Source organism: Homalodisca vitripennis, chromosome 5, assembly GCF_021130785.1.
Source record: "Homalodisca vitripennis isolate AUS2020 chromosome 5, UT_GWSS_2.1, whole genome shotgun sequence".
Classification (NCBI taxonomy): Eukaryota; Metazoa; Arthropoda; class Insecta; order Hemiptera; family Cicadellidae; genus Homalodisca; species Homalodisca vitripennis.
This window is the reverse complement of record NC_060211.1, coordinates 163,598,563-163,620,345: the sequence shown is the minus strand read 5'-3', so window position 1 is coordinate 163,620,345 and position 21,783 is coordinate 163,598,563. Positions and strand designations below refer to the sequence as shown.

The following is a 21,783-nucleotide window of genomic DNA, read 5'->3' as shown; positions in this document are numbered from 1 at the left end:
TTTCAGTGTCTTTATCCAGTTTTCTGGTCATAATACATATAGAATTTGATACAAATATTTTCATTTTGTATTTTGAACTCTTTTGGTACCCTCCTATTTTGACCACCACTAAAAATACCGCTAATGATCAATTTCTTTCTTAAGAGTAATTCCTCTATCAATTTCAAGAAACACCAGGCTGTGTGCTTATAAATGCAAATTGGCTTTCACCCCCTAGACTATGAGTTGTGGTTATGAAGGAAACCAAACTCTTTTTTCTCAATTTATAGCCCATCTTTAAATGTATACTGATTATTTTTTTCCAGATTGCTATAAATAATACTTGTAATGAATGAAATGGTAAAGATGGTTTATGTAATCTTTTATGCATAAATTATTTTGTTACAGTATGATGGAAGCCTAGAACGTCTAGCCAAAGAATCTGACCTTTTGAGACAAGCATATGGACACTTCTTCGATCTAACTATCGTAAACAACGACATTGAGGAGACGATTGCGGCATTAGAACGAGCCATAGAGAGAGTACACACAACAGCCCAGTGGGTGCCAGTGTCTTGGGTCTACTGAGCGAGTCACCACGAGTTCTAACAAGCACAGTGGATCCTGACGTCGCGTGTCTACCGACCAAGTCTAGAACGGATCTACTGAGCGAGTCACCACGACCTTTAATCAATACAGTCGGTCCTTGATCAAATCAAGATATGGATCTACTGAGCGATTACCGCGAGTTCTTACAAGCACAGAAAGTCCTGGCTGTTGTAGGCCAACTGATAAAGTCAAGATGTGGGTCTGCTGAGCGAGTCACCTTGAATTTTGACTAACACGTTGGTTCCTGCTTGTTTTTGTCGGGACTGAGCGGGTCGCAACAAGTTCCAACAAGCACATTGAGTTCTGGCTTGGGTTATACTTGTTAGTCTAATCAGCAGACATCCTATTTTGTGGTCTACCAACAGGTTACTTGATTCACTTTTAAATAAATATAAAAACCTATGTATTATGTAGTCAATAATCCTGGTGCTGGATAGCCACCAGAATAATATTGACTATTGTACCGCTGCATGATGTTACAGCTCTAAGGCCAGACCCACATCTCACTTCCTCAATCACAGTGCTGCTTGAGGCTGTTGGCTCAGTAGTTAAGAGCTTACTCCTTCCTTTTAAAATACATCTAAAACATAAATATTTCATAAAAATTACGTTCCTCATTTATATTTTTTTTCTAAAACTATACAAATGTGTTACATTTCGTATATACATAAAATGTATATATGAAAAAATTAAATATTTCATAAATTATGTACATCATTGTATATGTGCTCCATTTCATATATACGTACATAAAATGTATGTATGAAAAATCCGTCATGTTTTATTTGATTTTTTTATATACGATATAAAAATTATTATAAATGATAAATCAAATTCCTAATCTAATATATTACAATAATTTTGTATCCAAATTTGGTTTGGATTTTATAACCAAACAAAATCTATATACAATTATTAAAAGAATTAGAACGTTTGATTCGTCCAAGTAACATTGATGGATGATAAATATTATGTAACAATATTAGAATTAATTTTAAAAGCAATAATTTCACTCTTTACATATTACATAGTTATAATAATAACTCTCCCAAATTACATAAACGTGCCTAAAAACATTTTTAAAACACATACGTTTTTGTATTGTAATTTACGTGGCTTTGTACATATTTTCAGTATTTTTGGGGAGGAGTAAGGTCAGTGTTTGTGTTAGGTAACTCAGAAGTAATTCTATTATAAATCAAAATACTATATTGTAAATATATAGGGTAAAAATAGCAATGTCTCCAGCTGATAACAGTCAGGCAGGTCATGAATTGGACAATCGGCAGCTTGGATTATTGTATGATTATTGATATTTTTTTACCTGCTCAATGGTTTAGCAATAACAATATTTTAACAGCAACTTGCAATTGTTAAAATTAGACAATTTCATCATTACATTTACTGTATGAAAATAATTAACACTTGTGTTATTTTATCTTATGGAATATACATTTTATGTTTTGTAAGGTACTTAACTTACTAGTACTTCAATAATGTTCTAATGAGTGTGGTTAAAGTACTACCGACCTACACTCGCTCACTTAAAGTATCCAGTATTCAACAATTGTTTTCGTTTTGTATCTTGTAAGTTATTCTTATAATTTAACTGTGAGGAATAACAGCCATTTTACTTAACCTCTGTTTTAGCCTTAAGTTCAAACTTTTAAAACTGAAGAAACACTAAGCAGAATGTTTAGAATTGTTTAGTTGGTAGCAGTGCTTGTTGAACCCATAAGTTAACTGTAATGGCAAACCAAACCCTTTTCAGACAAGGAAATGTTAATTTTTTTGTGATCAAGTGATGTATATATAACGGAGGGGGGACTTATGGCAGCAGTTAGTTACTATTAAAAGCTTAATTTAGTACCTCACTCAAAAGTACCTTAATTTATATTCTGTTGAAATCGGCAGTGATTACTTATGCTGCTTTAATTTTCAAGTAGTATCTATTCAGTTTGTTAAGTAGTTTTGTTTTATACTGTGTTTTTGATAATACTAGATTTTGTCACTGTACACCACTGAAACCAACTTCTGTAACTGCTATGAACTACACTAGTTGCAGTTTTCTGACCTTATGCAAATGCTTAGGAAAAAAACAGCTGTCAAGATTTCACAAAGTATGTTAATAGGTAAGCACCATTTTGCCCCACCCCTGCATTGTCATGATTGTTATTCTGTTCATATACAATGCCTTTTTGTTTCTATAGCTTTGCACAGAAGACCTAAAGCACATTCCAGTCGTATTTCCTGTTTCTTCTCAAATAAAACAATTGAATTTCGCATAGACTGGAAGTACGGTTTGTTTTTAGTGTTTAGAACGCAAGAAACAAAAGGTATAGTTGACACTCAATGTCAAATCTCTACAAGAAATGGTAAAAATGTGGTGATGGAAATGTTACAATGGGTGTAAAAATATTTTTAATTGGTTCATCCTTCTTTTTTCTCAAAGAGTCCCTTCTCCTTTTCCATCACATGAAATTGTTGAAGTTCCATATAGCTAAAAGAATGTCACAAGCATATTGAATCATCATCATTCGGCAAAACGGTGCTTACTTGTTGAGCATGCCTTGGCCACTAGTTGCATTGCCTTGACTACTGCAAGGAAATACATTCATTGTGTTATTCTGCAGGACTTTGGAAAGTAAGATTCATGAATTGAATAACAATGCTTTCCTGGTGGCCAATTAAATTTTCATAACAAACTTTCAAAAAAATTGTAAAAATTTAAACTATTTAGTTAAATTGAAGTATTCCAGTACTTATTCTTGTATCAAAATTTTAAATATGACAGTAGATTTTTTAAAAGAATTTTTATCTGTTTAGTTGAACCTCTTAACTGAAATTATCATTATTACAGTGCAGTTTTTGACTTCATTTTACAAGGAAGTTTTTGCTGTTTAAATATGTAAGATGGTAAAATTTTAAGCATAATGTTCTGTTACTGGTAGAAAATTATTTTATAACAATGAATGTATAATTTCCTTTAATTTTTGATGTTAAACTTCAAAATTTAGTCGGCATATTTTTTAAAATTAATATATACATATATATTAAAGTGGCCAAGAATCAAAACGTAATAAAACTATTATGACATTTTTCTAAAGTTAAATAAATACAAAATTTGGTTACAGTGATTTGAAGATAGGAAGACATTTAATAATTTTACAACAGACAGGGTGGGTATGATTTAAGTTTCAGTGTGTAAAATGTTTTTTACTCACATTAATCCAGACTACAATATCTTGCAAACTCAGCTCAACGATAAAGCTGATCAAGCATATAGATAAAACTATGTGGCATGGCGTGATATATTTTTGTACATGTACACAGTGTAGTTGATTGTTGTTTAACGATCACAAACATTAATTGTTATTATATTATCCGTTTCCAAAATAAGTTATTTTGTGTGTTTCTTTAGTCGTGTCTTAGTTGTGTAAGTACTTATTTTTAATAAACTTTATTGTATAATTACCTTAGTTGACGTGAGTAGTTGTGTACCTCAGACAGATCCATGTAAGTTGTATCTTTTGTTGGGCTAACTCTGTGATATAGGATCTGTATCAGGCACAAACCTGAGAAACAACCATTACGTTATAGTTTGTAAAGTTCGGAGGCAGTGTTTACTAAAGAACCAGCCTTGTCTAGATGAAGGACCCTAGTAAACGTTTTAAAGGGAAAATCTTGTGGTCTATGAATTTAGGAGTGTTTTGGATGTAGTTGACTCGGAACGGAGTCAACAGTAATACTAACCGATCAACTAATATCACTTTTAACTTTTTTAAATTTTTAAAAGATGTCTAAAACATATTATGGGTTAACATATTTACTCATTTTTTACGTAAATATATATTATTAGTTTTAGTGAACAGGTATCTCGTTTATTAAGGTGAAGCGATGAATTGTTGAAATGTGCGACTTATACTCTAAACTTTTAGTGAAACGGACCGCAGTGTGTGAGTGACCAGGACTAGAACCGTAAGTACCGGTACCGTACGTAGCGTACCGTGTACTGTACTGTGGACTGATTGGCTGTGTTGTCGTCTCCATTACGGCACGTAGAGAATGTTCAACTTGTACACTCTCATTTTAATAAAACAATGTACTTTAACTCAAATTGTTCTTTTGTGTTTTACATGTGTTTGAGAAGACCACTGCCAAATACAGACCAATAGGGATAAATTTGTTTCAGTTTTATTTTACTTTTGTTGTTCTGTTACAAAATGCTGTTGTTCCTGTTGACTGATAATGGTGACAAATGGATAAACATTAACAAAGATATTTTATTGATTGAAACACGTTTTTAATGGATTCTTAGAAGTCCAAATCAATTTAACAGTTTGAATTTCTATGTTTCAAAACAATTTTTACGTTTGCTCAAATAAATTCATATTTTGAAAAATCTGTGAACTAAGATGTAAAATTTAAATTTAATAAATAAAGTCAAAAAATTAAATCATCTGAAACAAAACGTATTAGATTTGAATTATTCATTAAGATTTTCATCAATAAACTGAAATGAGTTTTTGTTATACAAAGAGAACTTAAAATTTATGTATGACTTTATACAATATTTATAGACTCTTTATTAAGTTACAAACCCTAGGTAGAGTAGCCAGTGTCTTCAACTGTGATGCTTATAACCTAATTCTCAGGTTATAGCAAATACTTTTTCTGTGCGTTTTGACCAAGACCTTTGGTCTTTGGAAATAAGTGGAAAAAATTAAATTATTTGGCATTTGTCTTAATCAAGGAGATGCCAAAACATAATGTTTTACTTAAATAATTTCAAATGCATTACAACCAGAAATTCAGCTAATCATCGCTGAGTTACCAGCTTTTATGTCTAAGAACACTGAGATTAATAAGAAATTTCATTTGAACCATTATCCTGGATATCAACAGACAGGAAATTAATGAAAGTGATGCAAGTGAAATCTTGTAATCTTAAATAAATCATTCATCGTTCACTGTGTTATGTATCTTAACGGAGGTAATATTTTAAGACTATGAACACTTGTTTCTGTGTAACAACTGTAACGTTTACCGTTTCGAAATGTTAATTTATTACTTTTTGTAGGTTTTGAACTAGACTTTATTGTTAAACTAGGAAATACATTTAACAATAGTCAAAATGATTTATTGTATATGCGATTAAAGATTTTAATTAGAAACACGGTTTTATTGCTTCTTGTCTCATTAGTACATGATAGTATTTTTTGTTTTCTAATTCGCAGGACATTATTTCATAATACGAATATTATAATATCCATACATGAAATTTACTCATGATTTTGAATTTACTCATGTTGAATGAAGGTTAATTTTTCATGTTTGCTGCTATTCAGAAATGTTAAATTGAAAGACTAGCAATTTAGAAATGGCACTTGTCGATTTAAGTTGCAATCTATCTTTTACTCAATGATAACTTAGTTACCTCTTTATGCAATATTAACTTTTTACCATTTTATCGAGTGTTGCATTTACATAGAAGAAAATCTATGAATTAAAATAATGATGAAGATGGAGGTTATATTGGTTTTTCTTAATTTAATCACTACATTGACAAATCACAATAACCAATATTTTATAACTTTTTATTTTGTGAAGCCTTTTGATAGCAAGGCCATCTTCTTCAAACACATCAATGTAGTAATTAAATTAAAAGATCAGTACTTTATAAGTTTATTTTATTAAGGAGAAGAGGAAGAAGAAGTGTTTTATTTATTTTTGAAAAAGTTGCATACATTTTTGTGTGGAACACTACACAAATACAGTTATACAGATACTTACTTTTTTGAAATGTTTGTATATTTGTCCCTATGTACATAAGGAACAATAAAAAAATGCATACAAATAAATTAATATCATAAAATTACAATTTTGGTATTCCAAAATTTAGAAAATTTTAACTCATATCTGTATTATTTGTTTATTTAAAAATGTCTGCATAAATATTATGTTATAGCCTAATTTCTCCCCTATATAATAAAATAAAAATCATTATATATATATATATATATATAATTTTAAGTTATGAATTGTTTTGCTGAATTTTGAATAAGTACCAAAAGAGTGCTTGGCACTGAGAGTGCCACCCTCTCAAAAGTGGTTGGCACTCAAAGGGTTAAGAGCTGGCTTTAGTGAGACAACCTGAGTTTGACCCTATAAGAGCATTGTTAACACACCGATACACTCACATAACTCTACGGTCACAAATAATAAAGGTGTAATGGCTAGAGGTATTATCACCATGACTGGTTGGAAATGACAGTAACTGTGTATCCACGTGTTGTAACATGCTATCTATATTTATAGATATTTTGTGTAAAATCAATTTTAAAACCTTACAACATATAGATAAACAAATAGAAATAAATATTCATGTATGCAGTAGCGATTACAAAATTACAGTAGAGTCAACAAAATTACAATATTTAAAAAAATTGTCATTATTAATACATACAATTTTGCTTTGAAGTCAAAACATTATCTTAATTGAAAATATGAAACAAAACAGGCATCAAGCTGGGTTGCCTGCAAATATTCTTTTTAGGGAATTAAACTAATCGTAAATATTATTAGTAAATCGGGCCAATTCCAAAAGTACAGTTCTTTGTGAGTATGTCTATGTAGGTTTGTTTGTCCTTACATTATTTTGAAAGTATTTGACATACAGTGAAGAAATTTTAGCACCAACATATGCCTATTGAAGAGTAAGTCATAGAAGGAAGTTTTGAATTTTTACTTTACCCCTTTACACAAAGTTGAATAACAAGCACAGAAGTAGACACTTTTTAACTGTAGCGAGCTTCTCTACAATGTATACATGCCTATAAATTTGGTCCAAAGATTATGTTGAAAACACAATCACTCTTTTAAGTAACTAAATCGTTGATTTTATATTGTTCACCGAAATTCTGAGAGATTATTATCTGCACATGCACTTCAACATAACCAAAATCATTTCGAAATTGCCTCAACCAAATAGGAATTTTTCATTTATAACTTAATTTAGATGTAATAAATTCAAATAATGTTGTAATCGTACATAGATTAATTTTAAAATCTAGGCAACCAGACGGACTAAATAAAAGCTATATCTGTATTCCTCCTTTTTAAATTTTATTTCTTGATTGGGAATATGCTATATAAACAGCTGAGGACAAATTTTATGATATCCATTCATTTATTATTATTACAACCTTAAACACTGAAATTTATTTCTAAAATATCATGGGACTTCATCATAGTAGGCAATGAATGGCAACTGTTATAATGTAAGTATTTGAAATGTGTTAGTACTATTGATGTTGATTTTAGTCTTTAATTTTAATTTTCAATAACAATATCAGCTGTAACCATAAAATTGAGAAAAGTCTGCTGTTTTTTAAGTCTATAAATATTCTTTCTCGAGTCAAAATACTAAACTCCAGTTTGCCGTCGGAAATATATTTAACTAATTCGAACCAGAAATGCTCTTAAAAGTTCAACACTTGAAATAAGAATTACTCGCCATTTCGCTCAACCTTTGATCCTCTTAACCATGAACACTGCAAAATGGTAATGAACACATAATGCACGATTGATCAGCAATTCCATTTTAAAAATATCATACAACCCTATTGTACTATATCATAAGTGCTTTTACTAAGAAAGCTACGAACTTCGATTTTGTAGTTCCTCCATCTTGGTCTAAAATAGTTAAAGAGCTATGGAAATTGTGGAAGCTATTTAACCAAATACAGGGAATGTTGCATAGAAATTGAGGGCGAAGCTGCAGGTATGTATTAGTATATTTATAATACTGTAAAAATAACTTGAATATGCAATTAAAAGCTTGTATTTGAGAAATATTACATCAAAAATTTTCATTTGGTTAATTAATGAAGGAATAGTGAGAGGGGAACCGATAAGAAGCCATGCCTTGAAAACACTTACAAGATCTGAGAGCATTCTGAGTAAGTACCCTGTTATCTTCTAAACTGGTCTCTTAATCCAATGAAAGTACTTTTACATCATGCTGTGTGCATATTTATAATGCCTAAACATCGTGTGGTGGGTTAAATTTTAAATCACAAAGGAGAAATTTGACCCTTATAATAGCACAATGTTGTACTTTATTTTGGCTGTGAAGTGAGCAATCGGGATAAAAGTTGAGCGTGACATATCTGTTGTGCCACATGCCTTAGGCTAAACCCTTAAAAGAGATGTACCAGAAACAACACATTCAAGAAAATCCTTTACATCCACCTGTTAATGTACCAAATCCAGATGAAAATAGCTGTAAACTGGTGCAAAATGTAACATAATTATTTGAGTGTCACAAAAAACCTTACAGTATCATTTCTTAGGATGAAATACTCTTAAGACATAGATTGTATTTGTTAAAATTTGTTCTGCAAAAAAGTTATTAAAAAATCTAAATCATTGTTTATAGTACAGTTCACTATATAGTAGTCTGATTCTCCCACAAGACAATTCCTGGTCGGGTTTTTCATTAATGAAATGTATTACGACACTGGTTGGCCTCTAACCTCTTGAAAGCTTTAGAAAAGCCTTCAAATCTTTGAAGATTCTTACTACTATTTCACTTAACATTCAAGGAATAATAATGTACGCAGATGGGGAAAATCTTCAAAGGAACACTGATGTACACCCCTTCATTACCAGAAATGCTGCACTCTACAATCTCTCAGCACACTGAAGCTGTACGAGCGGAAAACTTCATACATGGGAATGAAGCTCTGCAATCTGCTACCTACCTCCTTGAACTGAATACCACACTTGAATACCTTCTACATTGAATATGCTGGAGGAGTTTGTTCAAAGAACTCTAAATCCCTGATTTTGTATCTTTTGTAACTATTTATAATCTCACAGATTGTAAATCACTAAGCAAGTCGCCAAGGCACTGATTCAAATTATACTACTGCATCGTGAAGTCATATAATGTCAAGACATTTAGTAGTTTAACTCCTCTAATACTGTTTTTTTTTTTTTTTTTTTTTTTTTTTTACCCTGAATAAATATACATACATAAATCATAACTGTTATCAAATAAATACATGTTCTGTTTTTCACAAACACTAAAATCATTACATTAACTATGTAAATTCAAAAATAAATTCTCCTCTCTTATTCTCCATTAATAAGAGTTTTGCATCATCAATTTTGTTAACCCTTTGGAACCCACAATGATTTACTCTACATTAAGTGTGATTCATATCAACGTACAGATCATATCATGGAAATTAGACCATTAATAAATCAAGAATGTTTCGTACAACCATTTTGAACTGCTTTGGAAACACGTTTTTGTTTATTGCAAAATTCTTGTATACACAGTGAAAGAACCTGTGCTACTTACATAATTCTCTTTTTCAGTGCCAGTTTTATGAAATACGGTAATCGGATAAACAGTACTTTGGAACAAAACCAATCCATACGATTTTAATCACTATATTAATGAGATGAATGTACTTTGTCTACCGATCTTCCAATCAGAATAAATCTTTAACGTCCTTCAATAAAGATACTTCACAAAAGTTTTAAATATTGCTTGTTATTATGAATTTTTAATATAATTATTACAATAAGAAACCATTAAAGCTCTTTTTAACAAATAGTTCATACCATATGTCATCAAATAAAAGTTATTTAAACTATTCTCTTATTTTACTTAAGGTTCTAACTTTTGTAATTTGTTTTCAATTTACATATGAATAAACATGTTATTTTTATTAACCCTACATCGGGCGCTAAACGGAGTTTTCCTCCGTGTATTTTTTATTATTAAAAATAGTACTACTTTTCTGATGCTGGCAGTCGTTTCCCGCAGTGTACTTCACGAGCATTTTTCGGGGAAGCGAAACAATAGCCTCCCGCTTATCTTTGTCAAAATCTGTCAGTATGACGTCTACTTCCGTGGGAGACTTAACTGGACGATTCCTCCGTGAGCGCCCGATGTTGTGGTTGTAGTGCTTGGACAAAATCTCCGTGAGCGCCTTATTGTGTTTAGTTTTTATGGAGTAATAATCCGTGTGCGCCTAAATGTGTGACCTGTGATGGTTTCTTTTTAAGTTTTACAATATATTTTATTTGAATTTTGTGAGATAGAGAATGAAGACGAGAGACTTGTCAGTAAAGTACCAGTGTGCTAGGGAACATTTCAGTACTGTTTATGGAGTGAACATTGTCGTTATAAGAACCTGAAGGAAAATGTTTTGAAACTTTGTGTAGTGTTTAAAAAAAAATTTTAGTAAAGAATAATTTTTTTATTTCAGAGTAATAATTGACATTACTATTGTATAATAACTCATGAATTGAAGTAAGTTGTTTTTGAAAGAAGTTATAATCTAAGTTAATTTCCATATATTATTACAGTAGGTTAAACATTTTTACAATTAATTGCATTATTCCTTAAAATAACTCATGTTGTTACTATACAATAACATTTTTTAAGATTTCGAATTTCTTATTTGGAAAATTCATTACATAAGAGAGTAATTTTTATTTAATTTATAAAAATGAATTATATTACATTGTAATTAAATCAGTATGAATATTTAAACAAATAAAAACAGTTTAAATGACTATGATATCCATTATTCGCTAACCTGGAGGAAACCTCCGTGAGCGCCTGATGGTGTTTCTAATTTTAAGCACCTGATGGAAGGTTAATCAGAAGTTAATTTTAGCTAAGAATTCAATTATGAAAATCACCTACTATAATTGTATGAATGTAAAAGTCCTGCATCATAATCAGTATGCTGGATATTTTAAAAAAGATAACAAGAACTAACAAGAGAAGTGTGTAAGCAAATACAGAACTATCAGTTTTTCTTGTTTCTACTGGTCTATTAATAAAACTTGAATTTACACAGCCAATCCACACTCTTAACTCATCCTTCTCTGTCATGCCTGACTAGTAGCCATCTACATCTGATATAAGATATATAGTACAATACTATTATGTCTCCACGTGTGTCTAAACTGTTTAACATAGCAGTACATTTTATTACACTAATGTGTTGTTTTAATGTACTTATCATAATCTTTCCATAACAGTAACCTTTAAAATAGTTATACATTGATGGAAAATGTTAAAATTAAATAACTAATTTCAATTTTTTTTCTGTGAAAGAGAACAACTGCAATAAAACACAATGGTAAGTAATACTATTCTTCCTTTCACTACTTAAAAACAATTCGTGCTTCAACTTAGGAATAAATGTATTCGAATAATTTCATCCAAACCATTTATTTAAGGACAATTTGTTTTTAATTTGTTCCTCTATACTAATACTCTGTCCCATATCTGTATAGAATTAAAAGGCAAAATTGTTAAAAAAAACAATCTTATAAATACAGTTTTTTTATCTGTAATAAAAAGTATATTAAGCCAGTTTGTTTATTTTAATAAAAAAATCTAAATATATTTAGACTCTCTTAAAATGATTGTTTCCATATTTTATACAAAATAAATTTATAAGGATTCTAGTCCAGATACAACTAACTTTTGCTTTTACTGAACATCAAATCTACCAATAACACAAGCCAGGTCTAACATTTTTTTAAAATTTTGTTGTAGAACGAAGTTAAATTTGTTTATTCTACACTGTATTCAATAGTTTTTATATCAGCTTTTAGAGTACACAACTTCTGTTTAACGGATGAAAATAAAAACATTCCCACCCTAGACAGTAAATTGATTTCTGAACTTCAGATTTAAAATTAGAAGGAAACATCAATTTGTATTACAGTTAACCTCAAATATTAAAAATTGGAGTCATCTTTGTTATTTTCCAGTTTTATTCACTTTAAATAGCTAATAATTTTTCTTTTCAATCATATAGATGTTAAAGAATTGTGTTCTTCAAACTCCAATTGTTGAATTTTCATTTATTAAGATATAACAATAAATACCATACATCACTCTCTTACAAGGTTTTCTCTGAGTTTTGTATTATTTCCTTAGAAATGTAGTACGCCCTTGGAATAAGGTAAATTTTCTGGTTTGTAAAGTATTGTATGTTAAAAAAGGTCATCATTTTCCAAGAACGCCAAACATATATGTTATTGTTGGTGCTATTTTTTTCTGCCATACAAAATAATCTATAGATTTTATTTTCAAAGTTTTTTATCTTTAGAGAATATTTAATTTTTTGGCATTTTAAGTCTGAACATAATTTATTAAAATTTTTGGGCTGTAGTAACAAAATTAAAAACAACAATCACATAACTATAATAACGACAAAGAACAATATAATATAAATCATCACATGCCTTAAACACATTGGTTTTAAATTATTTCATTTTGGCTTCAAATTAAAAAACTAAAAAAGTTCAATCATAACCACGAATGTTTTATTTAATTAAAATATGAAGATTTATTAAACAGATAAAGATGACTAAGTGAAATTTATCAGCAACAATAAAACTAAAAATACCACATGAGCTATTTGCCAACACTATCAAGTAAGTTATTATTTTCTGATTACATTTTTTCAAATAAATTGATAATACATATAAAATCTTGTTGAAACATAGTAAGTATTAGAGTAATTATTAATAAATTATATTATTGTTTAATATTTTGTAACAGAAATTATTAGCTGATTGTTAACGATCCTTATCACTTGAGGGACTGGAAAATTTTCATTTCTGTCCCACAATATCTCAAGAACAAACTAACCTATAGACTTGAAATTCTGCTTGCAACCTCAACAAAGTCTATTAGAGACACATGGTATGACATATTCCTACCATGTACAGTATTAATAAGTTTACAGAAATGCTATTGTCTGTAATTTCTTTATAAATTTAAATTCCTCAAAAAAATTAACATACAAACAAATGACATAAGTTTAAAATAAATAATAATGTAAGGTTCAAAATTTAATTATAAAACAACAATAAAAACGTTAATGCAAATAATTCTAAAACATTCTGTCAATATCAAAAGTTTACTGTCTGAATGTTTAGTAAAGCCTCCCCACAGTAATTTGTAAGGCCATGGCCCATAGTGTTTGGTAAATTCACACACATTGTTACGCCTTCAAACATAAGTAAATAGGTAATAAAGGTTTCATGGGCATTATTATCTGGATTATTAACTTTTTTGTGAACTATTTTCAAATGCTGTCTTGACTAATAAATATAAGACTTAAATGTCTTACTTCAAAGAAATAAACTCGCTGTTGAGCAATTTTGTTTTTATGTTACATAATTTATGGAATATCAACGTGTAAGTATAACAAGAAGTATAAACAAAATTTCACACCAGTATCAATAATTCATAGCATCAATGTTTCCCTTAATTCTTTTTTATTCAATTTTGAATAGAATATAAAATATAACATTTTTATTTTATAATACAAGGCACAAATAATAATTTTTCAAATAAAATATCCCTTTGAGCATAGTCAGAGGAAAGATAGATTTCAAATATGGCTGAACATCTTAAAATATCAAATGGGAGATTATTAGTTTTAAACACTCATTTACAATGAACTTTGTAACGATGAAGACAACAGTTAGTCATCATCATCATCATCATCGTCAGACGTTTCCGTTCTCACGGGTCGTCGTACACAGCCTCCTCCACTTTAGTCTATCGTTCCAGGTCTCCTCTTCATCCACCTGTATTTTCTGTAGTCCCCTTCTCTCTATGTCTTTCCACACTTGGTCCTCCCATCTTCCTCTCGGTCTTCCTCTCTTGGTCTTCTTCCTCCTTCCTCCTTCTCCAGTGCTATTCTAGGCATTCTATTATCTCCCATCCTCTTCACATGCCCCATCCACTGTATTCTTCTTCCTTCCATTGTCTCTTGCAGTGAAACTACCTTCAATCTTTCTCTAGTTATTTCGTTCCTTATTCTATCTCTTCTTGTAGTCTTCTCTATCCCTCTTAAAAATCTCATTTCTGCAGCTTGCAATCTGCTTAAATCATTTTTAGTCCACGTCCACGTCTCTGCTCCATATAATAAAATTGGTTGGAAATAAGATTTATACATCAATACTTTTGATTCTTTCCCAATGTTCCAACTCCACACAATCTTCTTTACCATATTGAAAAACTTTCCACTCTTCCATATTCTGTTTCCTATCTCTTCTCTTATTGTGCCCCTATCTGTTATGATACTTCCTAAATAACAGAATTCCTTCACCTTTTCAAGTCTTTTTCCTTCAACTAACACGTCTTTGTTATTTCCATCCCTTCTCTCTACTTTCATTACTTTACATTTTTGTATGTTCATCTCTAAACCATATTTCTTCGCCACTTTTGCCCATTTGTTTAACTCTCGTTCTAACTCTTCTTCCCTATTTTCCCATATCATTATGTCATCCGCATATGCTATTGTCTTAAGTTCTTCTGCTCCTCTGTTTTCCTTGTACTTCTAGAATAATTTCATCCATTATAATATTGAAAAGGAAAGGTGACAATATGCTTCCCTGCCTTACTCCTCTCTCTGTTTTAAAAGTATCTGTATATTTTTTCTTCAATTCTTACCCTGTTTTTTACATATGCCGTACAGGTTCTTTATTCTTTCTACTATTCCCTCACGCAATCCTCTCTTTCTCATACTCTCCCATATCCCTTTTCTCTCAGTACCTTATCATATGCCTTCTGTAGGTCTATAAACGCTACCATTGTATCTTTTCCGTATTCCCACCTCTTTTCTAACACTTGTCTCATCACAAAAATAGCATCCACCGTTGACCTACCTTTCCCTTAAAACCACATTGCTCCTCTCTTCCTGTTTCTTCCAGTACTGGTCTAATTTTCTGCAACAGTATTTTTTTCATAAATTTTTTGTGTATGGCACAACAAAGTTATTCCCCTGTAATTCTCGCATTTTTTGCTTATTGCCTTTCTTAAAAATCGGCACTATTATTCCCATTTTCCAGTCTTCTGGTATCTTCTTTTCCTTCCAAATCACTCTCATCACTCTGTACAACCATTGAATTCCCAATGGGCCCGCCGCCTTTATCATCTCAGCCGTCAGCTCGTCTATTCCCGCAGATTTCCCCCTCTTTCATCTCTTTAACCGCTTTTTTCCAATTCGCACATACTAAAATCCTCTTCATCTTCTGTCTCCTCTGTCATATCTCTTCTTTCCTCTTCATTTTCTGTTCCTTCCAGTAGTTCCTTAAAATACTCTTTTCCACGTCTTCAAAACCTCTTTCTCCTCCCATTTGATTTCCCCTGAAACATCCACCACCTTAGTCAACATTTCTTTTAGGTTTCGTCTTGTTCCTTATCACCCCATAAAAAATCTTCTTATTTCCTTTGAAGTTTGATTTCAGTTTTTCTTCAAAAATCCTTCCATGTCCTCTCCTTTGCCCTCCTTCATCATCTTTGCTGATGCCCTTGCAAGTCTCTTCCATTTATCCCTCTTTTTCATTTGACCTATCCTTAAACCATTCTCGCCAAGCTCTATTTTTGTTTTTAAACTGCTTCAGCAATTCTTTCATTCCACCAGGGGTCTCTTTATCCCTTCTTTTACCTGAAGTTCGTCCACATGTTTTCTTCTGCAGCTTTGACTATAGCATTCTTGAAATTTGTCCATTCCTCCTCTCCTGTTTTGACCTCCCCCTTGGGTATCGTTCCTCTAATGTTATTTACAAACTCCTCTCTAACTTTCGTATCTTTTAACTTCCATGTCTTGATTCTTTGTTAGTCTTTTGCATGTATCCTTTCCAAACCTCATTCTTTGAAAATCAGCTACCACCAGCCTGTGATCTCCTCCCATACTTTCACTGGGTATAACTTTTACATCTGCCATGTATGGCTGCAGGCATTTCCTCACTAATATATAGATCTATTAAACTTGGCTGTTCACCATTCCAATTGTATCTTGTGTATTTGTGGCTATCCCTTTTCTTGTTCCAGGTGTTCCCTATCACTATATCATTCCTTAAACAAAAATCCAGTAAATTTTCTCCTTCTAAATTCCTTGTTCCTACTCCATAACATCCCATTACCTCTTCATATCCCTTGTCTAAACTTACCCACTTGTGCGTTAAAATCCCCAATTATTATTGTTCTCTCTTCTTTTACTTGTCTTTCCAGATCCTCTTCAAACTCTCTCTTCTCATCGTCCGTGCATCCTGTTTGTGGTGCGTATACCTGTATTATGTCCATTATCTCCCCCTCCATTCTGACCGTGTAACCTTAATAATTCTTTCACTTACCACATCCACTTTCATCATCACTCTGCTTGTCATCTTTTTGTCCATGACTATAGCTACTCCATTTCCCATTTCTTCTTCCCAATTTCTCCTCCAGACCACCAAATCCTGTATCCCTGTCCCACTTCTCTACTTCTACCTACTAACAACAGTTAGTAGGTTATAGAAATTCTTAACATTTTCAAAACTTAAAACAAATTCTGACGTGACAACGTCTTAAATTAGGTTGCGGCTCGGAGTCATTCATGAAAAACTGTAACGCCCGGTAATGTTACGATGCCCGTCCAGTGGGTCCGCCGCACGGGATCCGCACGGGATAAAGCAGATAACTGTGGGTCCGCCGCACGGGATAAAGCAGATAACTATGTTTATTCGTGAAAATGTGGAGTGCTTAGATTCGTCATTTACAACAACTACAACAATAAAGGTAAATAATTGTACACTGATATTTCATTATCGTAAACTATGATTGATTGATTAATTGTTAGATTGACACAAAAGTTGAGAAACTGAGTTTATAGGTTATGTCATACTATTGACAAATGTTGATAGTGTTAAGTAAATTATTAGTTTAAATCACTCTGCAATCAATCGTAATTCAGTCGATTGAGAAGAAACAGCGCGTATTGCTAGTCAAACATTTAAAATAACAAATTATAACCTCTAACCTGTCATAACAGTGCGACCAAACAAACGAACTAAACCGACCAATCACCAAGCGCGAAGTTAGAATTTAACTGTGTTTAGCAAGAATTTCAAATTCCAATTTTAGTAAATGTTTTATTCAACTTTACCATTTACAATAACAAATTTTAATTAATTTCAAATTATGTACAATGTTTTAGTAAACAAAATATATTTCTATAGTTAAAATTTGTGCAATTCTTATTTTCATTCAATTCCTTGTTCCTATTGTGCAATTTAATAATATTCATATCAATAAATATTCTACCGAGAAAAAGACGTTGTCACGTAAAATCTTCGCCCCGTAAAACCGACTTATAGGCAACCATAATTTTTTTTTATCATCTTGACAACTTACAAAATTAAAATCATTATGAGCATATAAGGTTAGTTTTAAGGTTAACAACATGCCAATAGCGACATGCTTAAAAAAAATCACTTCCTGTTTGCGTATATGAGGCGCTTAGAACCAAAGTGTCCTCCATCCATTTTTAACAAATGTTGGGAAATCATTAATTAATTTCTTTAAATAAAGATTTTATTTGGTTAACTTAAAACTTTAACCATACCTGTATCAAGGATAACTATGTTTAAAAACCCCAAAATTTCTTCATAGTTATGAATATTTTAAATAGAAAAAACAATAGAACAGTTTGTAACTGGAACATGAATAACTGAGGAAAACATTTTTGTATGGAGAAAAAACTTTTTGTTTCAGAATGAATTAACTCGGAGATAGAACCCATACAGCTATGCACGTGCACAGGTTATGTTTACAGCAATTTTTTTGTACAAAATTTTATTTACTTACAATCTGTTCCATTTGAGAACAACAATAACTAAATATTATATACAGAAGCAACATTAACAATTTAAATTGAGTTAGATGTTAACCATTGTTAACACCAACATAAATGTTTATAGCAATGAATTTCTTAATTATTGGTCATTGAATTATTATAATCATTCATAGATAATTGTTCAGCAGTTGTAATACTACAAAACCAAATTTTCAGGGTTACCAAAATATTAAAAGAATATGAGGAATATTAAGACTTTAGATTCACATACATAGCAGCAAATATGTTTTGACAAAAGACACTGGAATTGGAGTGCCCTAGTGCCTCTGAATGCAAGTTAGAAACCAAAGGATATTTTGGTTTTGAAGATTAAATACAAAGCCAATTTCAATCTGGTTTGTGATAAAAGGGACATTTTGGAACTGAAGATACCTTTTAAAACAAATTTTAAAACATAAAAAGCATGTTTAGGAACAAAAAACATGTTGCTTTCAATAGAGAAATATGCTAGGAAACATTGTGAATAAATATCACAATTTCAACAAAAAAAGTGGCTAAAGTAGGGTATACTTTGGTTCTGGGCATCTCCCACATAGTATATAATGTTTTGGATTATAGTAGTTATACACTGTATCAAAGCTGTTTCTTTACTGACAGTTTTGAATGTTAATCATGAGTTTAGTAACTCAGCTACCTTAATATTATCCTGATTATTTTATTTTATAATGAGAATAAAAAATCTATATTATTATCATATTGAAATATAAATCTATATTGAAAACATCATCAAATTCAAAATATGCAGACCATTTAAATAACACCGGCCATACATACACTAACATCGAAAACAATCTTGAAATTTTACACACAAGCAAAAAAAGTTGCTTATTATCCACTTTAGAACATTTTGAAATTTACAAAAGTGCCAAAATTAATCATAATATATTACTAAATGACAAAGACTTTCTAACAAAAAATTTATTATTCGATAGACTCTTAAACAATATACAATGACCTCACATAAAATTAAATACAACAAATTTAGCCACCAAGGTAGTAAAAAACACATGACAAATTGATTTTAATTATTTATTTTATAATTAACTTAACCTCATTCGTACCTGAAGATGGATTCAATGATTCCGAAATGTACATAGTGTAATAAAAATAAAAAGTTAAAAAGTGTTAAAAGTTTATTTATATTATGTTAATTACTATATTATTAATAGAATGTCTTAGTTTTTGTACATTGATTTTAGGAATCTTAACTATTTTTTAATATACATATTTGGCATCAATCTAAAGCTCTTACACTCTAGATGTTGATTTAAAATACATCTGACTATAGACCTCTGCCCCATGGGGTTCCAAATTTTCAAGATTAATCTTATGGGAGTATTTTTGTTTGGTTTTTAAACAGCTGAGTACTAAAAGACACGTGTTGTTCAGGCAGATATTCTAAATCTACTAACCAAGTTAATATAAGGTAATTAGCTATATTTAAATCCAAAAACCAACTTAATACCAGCTTACTGTATTTCTTCATGAGTTTACACTTGTTAATATTAACCAATCAGTCAATCTATGAAACGTATATGTTTGGTTTCCAGCTGATTCTTTTAACTATATTCCTCTTTGGAACATTGTTGTTATTAACAGCTGTAAAACAGTACCTCTGGAAAACAATATTTAATAAAATGCCACATAGAATAAAATGTTTAGCTGAGGGCAAGAATTTTATAAAACATATGTTAACATTAATACACACCTTTGTCAAACAATTCAAAGCGTAGTCATAATGCTACTATAGTTTCGACTTTTAGTAAGTAACCTTCTGGTGTCAATAACTATTAAAAAGCGAGGATTATATATCTGGGGTCGTCATAGTTTAAAATTTACAAACACAGCACAAAACACAATGATTCTCGATGAATAATCCTTACTTTTAATACTTATTGATGCAAGAATATGACAAGACTATACTAGTGTTACTACTGTTTGCCAAAGATATGCGTTAAATACTAATAATCAATTCGCAGTTCTGGGCTAAATGGAAAATAAAATCTATATGACGTTAGAAGAAAAAAAAAACATAAGTCTAACTGAATTTGTATCATTAGGTTGGTATAAGTAATAAAAAGTATCAGTACCACATTATTTCCAGTTTTCACTAAATACTGAAAAATACCTTGTTCTTCCCTAACTAGATCTGTTTCATCAATGCAGGAAGACGATGCTTGAGGATATCCTGACATAACTGGTGATCACTGCATATGCACTCTGCCTGGAGACAGTGATGGATACTGACAAACTACTCTGCACAAGGAACACTTGCAGAAGTATGATGGTGTGCACAGGATTTTCTCAATTGTCACTCCTGTAAACAGCTGTGGTCTAGGAGGCAGTGCAGCCACAACCGCCCTCAGTATACAAATATAACAGATGATAAGGATGAAAACTGTTATACCACAGAGAAACATTTACATAATCACATTAATAAACAACCCATGTAGCAATCTTTACTGAAAACTATTACCACTTCAACACGTGTTAAATACATATTGACTAATTTTCTCCAAGAGTCAGCTCACACCTTTTGGGAAATATTAATAAGGAAACTGGTTTCTAACTATAACTTTTCACTGTTTCAAACGGTAAATGAAAATGAGATATTTTTATTTAAAAAGTTCAAAATCAACTGAAGCAATTTTCAAAGTTTTGATTTAGTCATAACCCAGAAAAAACACTCTAAAGGATAATCTAATTACTGTGATTACATTTTATAACTCAAATTAATATTATTGAACTTTAATATTTTACTCCTGTGATATTAATAAAAGGAAGAGAACACTTATAATAATGTTTTACCTTTTATGACAGTCTAAAAACTGAATTGTTTTACTAGCTTTTAAATAATTATTTATATAAACAATTACTGCATTGTAAGTGTGTACTTTAAAATAAAAAACATTTTTAAGATTTGACGTTTTTTAACCCTGGAGTTGACAGCTACATTAGTCGAGTATTGGGCCAACTTTTAGTATTTTGTATTCTTTTAGACTTAAGTGTATAAATAATCCAAGAATTATGTTTTACATTTTGTTGTATAGCATTCTTTGTTATGAAAATGGTAAAAAATGATATATAGTATGTATATAAATATACATACTACAATTTTTATTAAACATTTTGTTCTGTTTCTTGGTGAAATAACAATGTTATTATTTCCCAAAGATGAAAAACGTGTTTTTCACTCTGTTTTTGGCATTTGATTGTGGTTTTCTCTAAAACTACTTAACATACAGTTCTGGCACCTATTTTATTCAATTTATCAGGTCAAAAACCATAAGAAACGATTAAATTTGACCCATAATATCTACCTTATCAGACTTTCAGGAAGACCTAATTTTACATGAGCTGAAATCCTGGCAAAATCTTTCGCTAGCCGTAACTCACTAACAAAGCATTTCTGGACTCGGATCGTTTATATAAACATTTTTCATTATTTTTACATGTA

The 21,783-nt window shown here is 30.8% G+C and overlaps 1 protein-coding gene and 1 long non-coding RNA gene across 11 annotated transcripts in view; both read left to right on the top strand.

Annotated features, from left to right (window-relative positions):
* LOC124363097 (peripheral plasma membrane protein CASK) overlaps positions 1-5,762 on the top strand; it is a 522,470-nt gene extending 516,708 nt beyond the window's left edge. For all 10 annotated transcript variants that reach the window (XM_046818216.1, XM_046818210.1, XM_046818218.1 and 7 more), the window contains one exon: positions 388-5,762. In XM_046818216.1, coding sequence (XP_046674172.1) covers positions 388-567 — 180 coding nt within the window. In that variant the 3' untranslated portion in view covers positions 568-5,762. The remainder of the gene's footprint in view (positions 1-387) is intronic.
* A 5,516-nt stretch (positions 5,763-11,278) lies between these two features.
* LOC124363096 lies at positions 11,279-21,245 on the top strand. Its single transcript, XR_006922519.1, has 2 exons — positions 11,279-11,759; positions 20,493-21,245. It is a non-coding gene; the product is annotated as an uncharacterized LOC124363096 (long non-coding RNA).
* Positions 21,246-21,783: the final 538 nt, after the last annotated feature.